Source organism: Neophocaena asiaeorientalis, unplaced genomic scaffold (assembly GCF_003031525.2).
Source record: "Neophocaena asiaeorientalis asiaeorientalis breed wild unplaced genomic scaffold, Neophocaena_asiaeorientalis_V1.1 scaffold124, whole genome shotgun sequence".
Taxonomy (NCBI): domain Eukaryota; kingdom Metazoa; phylum Chordata; class Mammalia; order Artiodactyla; family Phocoenidae; genus Neophocaena; species Neophocaena asiaeorientalis.
In genome coordinates, this window is record NW_020174135.1 from 15,479,641 (window position 1) to 15,480,206 (window position 566).

Consider the following 566-nt stretch of genomic DNA (forward strand, 5'->3'; position numbering starts at 1 on the left):
GCCTGCAGCAGCTCCCCGCACAGCGACATGTCCCGCGCCGGCGACCCCGCGACAGCCGCTGCTCCCGCCGGCCGCATCGCGCACTTTCCGCTCGCCCCCTCGCTCGTCGCGGCGCCGCGGAGGCAGGGGCGGAAGGACTAATTGGACGGCGCTGCACCGTGCTCGGAGGAGGAAGCTCCGCTTCTCGCCCCGCAGAGCCAGGTTTGCCTGGGTGAGTCGGTCCGGCTGGCCGCGCTAGCGGCTCCGGGGGCGGGGTTGCCCACTGCGCGCGTGCGCGCGGCCGCGCACCTCCCCCCGCCCTTCGCGCCGCCTCTTCTGGGCCGCGGCGAGGCGCGCGCTTCAAACCCGGGTGGGAGGTGGAGTCGTTGCTGAGCAGGAAGGGTCGAATGGTGGCAGCTGGAGGAGGAAGCGGTGGAGGAACTACGGTCGGGCGGCACCACTATGGCGAGGAAGCCTGTGGCGTCGGGGCTTCCCGAGGCTGTGGGAGGAGGATTGCCTCACGCCAAGGAGGGGAGCACGTGGCTTTCCATCGCCCGCGGGTCCGCTCCTCCAGAGGCGCGCTCTGC

At 73.0% G+C, this 566-nt stretch overlaps 1 protein-coding gene across 1 annotated transcript in view; it reads right to left on the bottom strand.

Moving 5' to 3' along the window:
- The window catches only part of MALT1 (MALT1 paracaspase), a 57,938-nt gene extending 57,724 nt beyond the window's left edge, over positions 1 to 214 (bottom strand). Inside the window, exon 1 of the mRNA XM_024754867.1 lies at positions 3 to 214. Coding sequence (XP_024610635.1) covers positions 3 to 77 — 75 coding nt within the window. The 5' untranslated portion in view covers positions 78 to 214. The remainder of the gene's footprint in view (positions 1 to 2) is intronic.
- Positions 215 to 566: the final 352 nt, after the last annotated feature.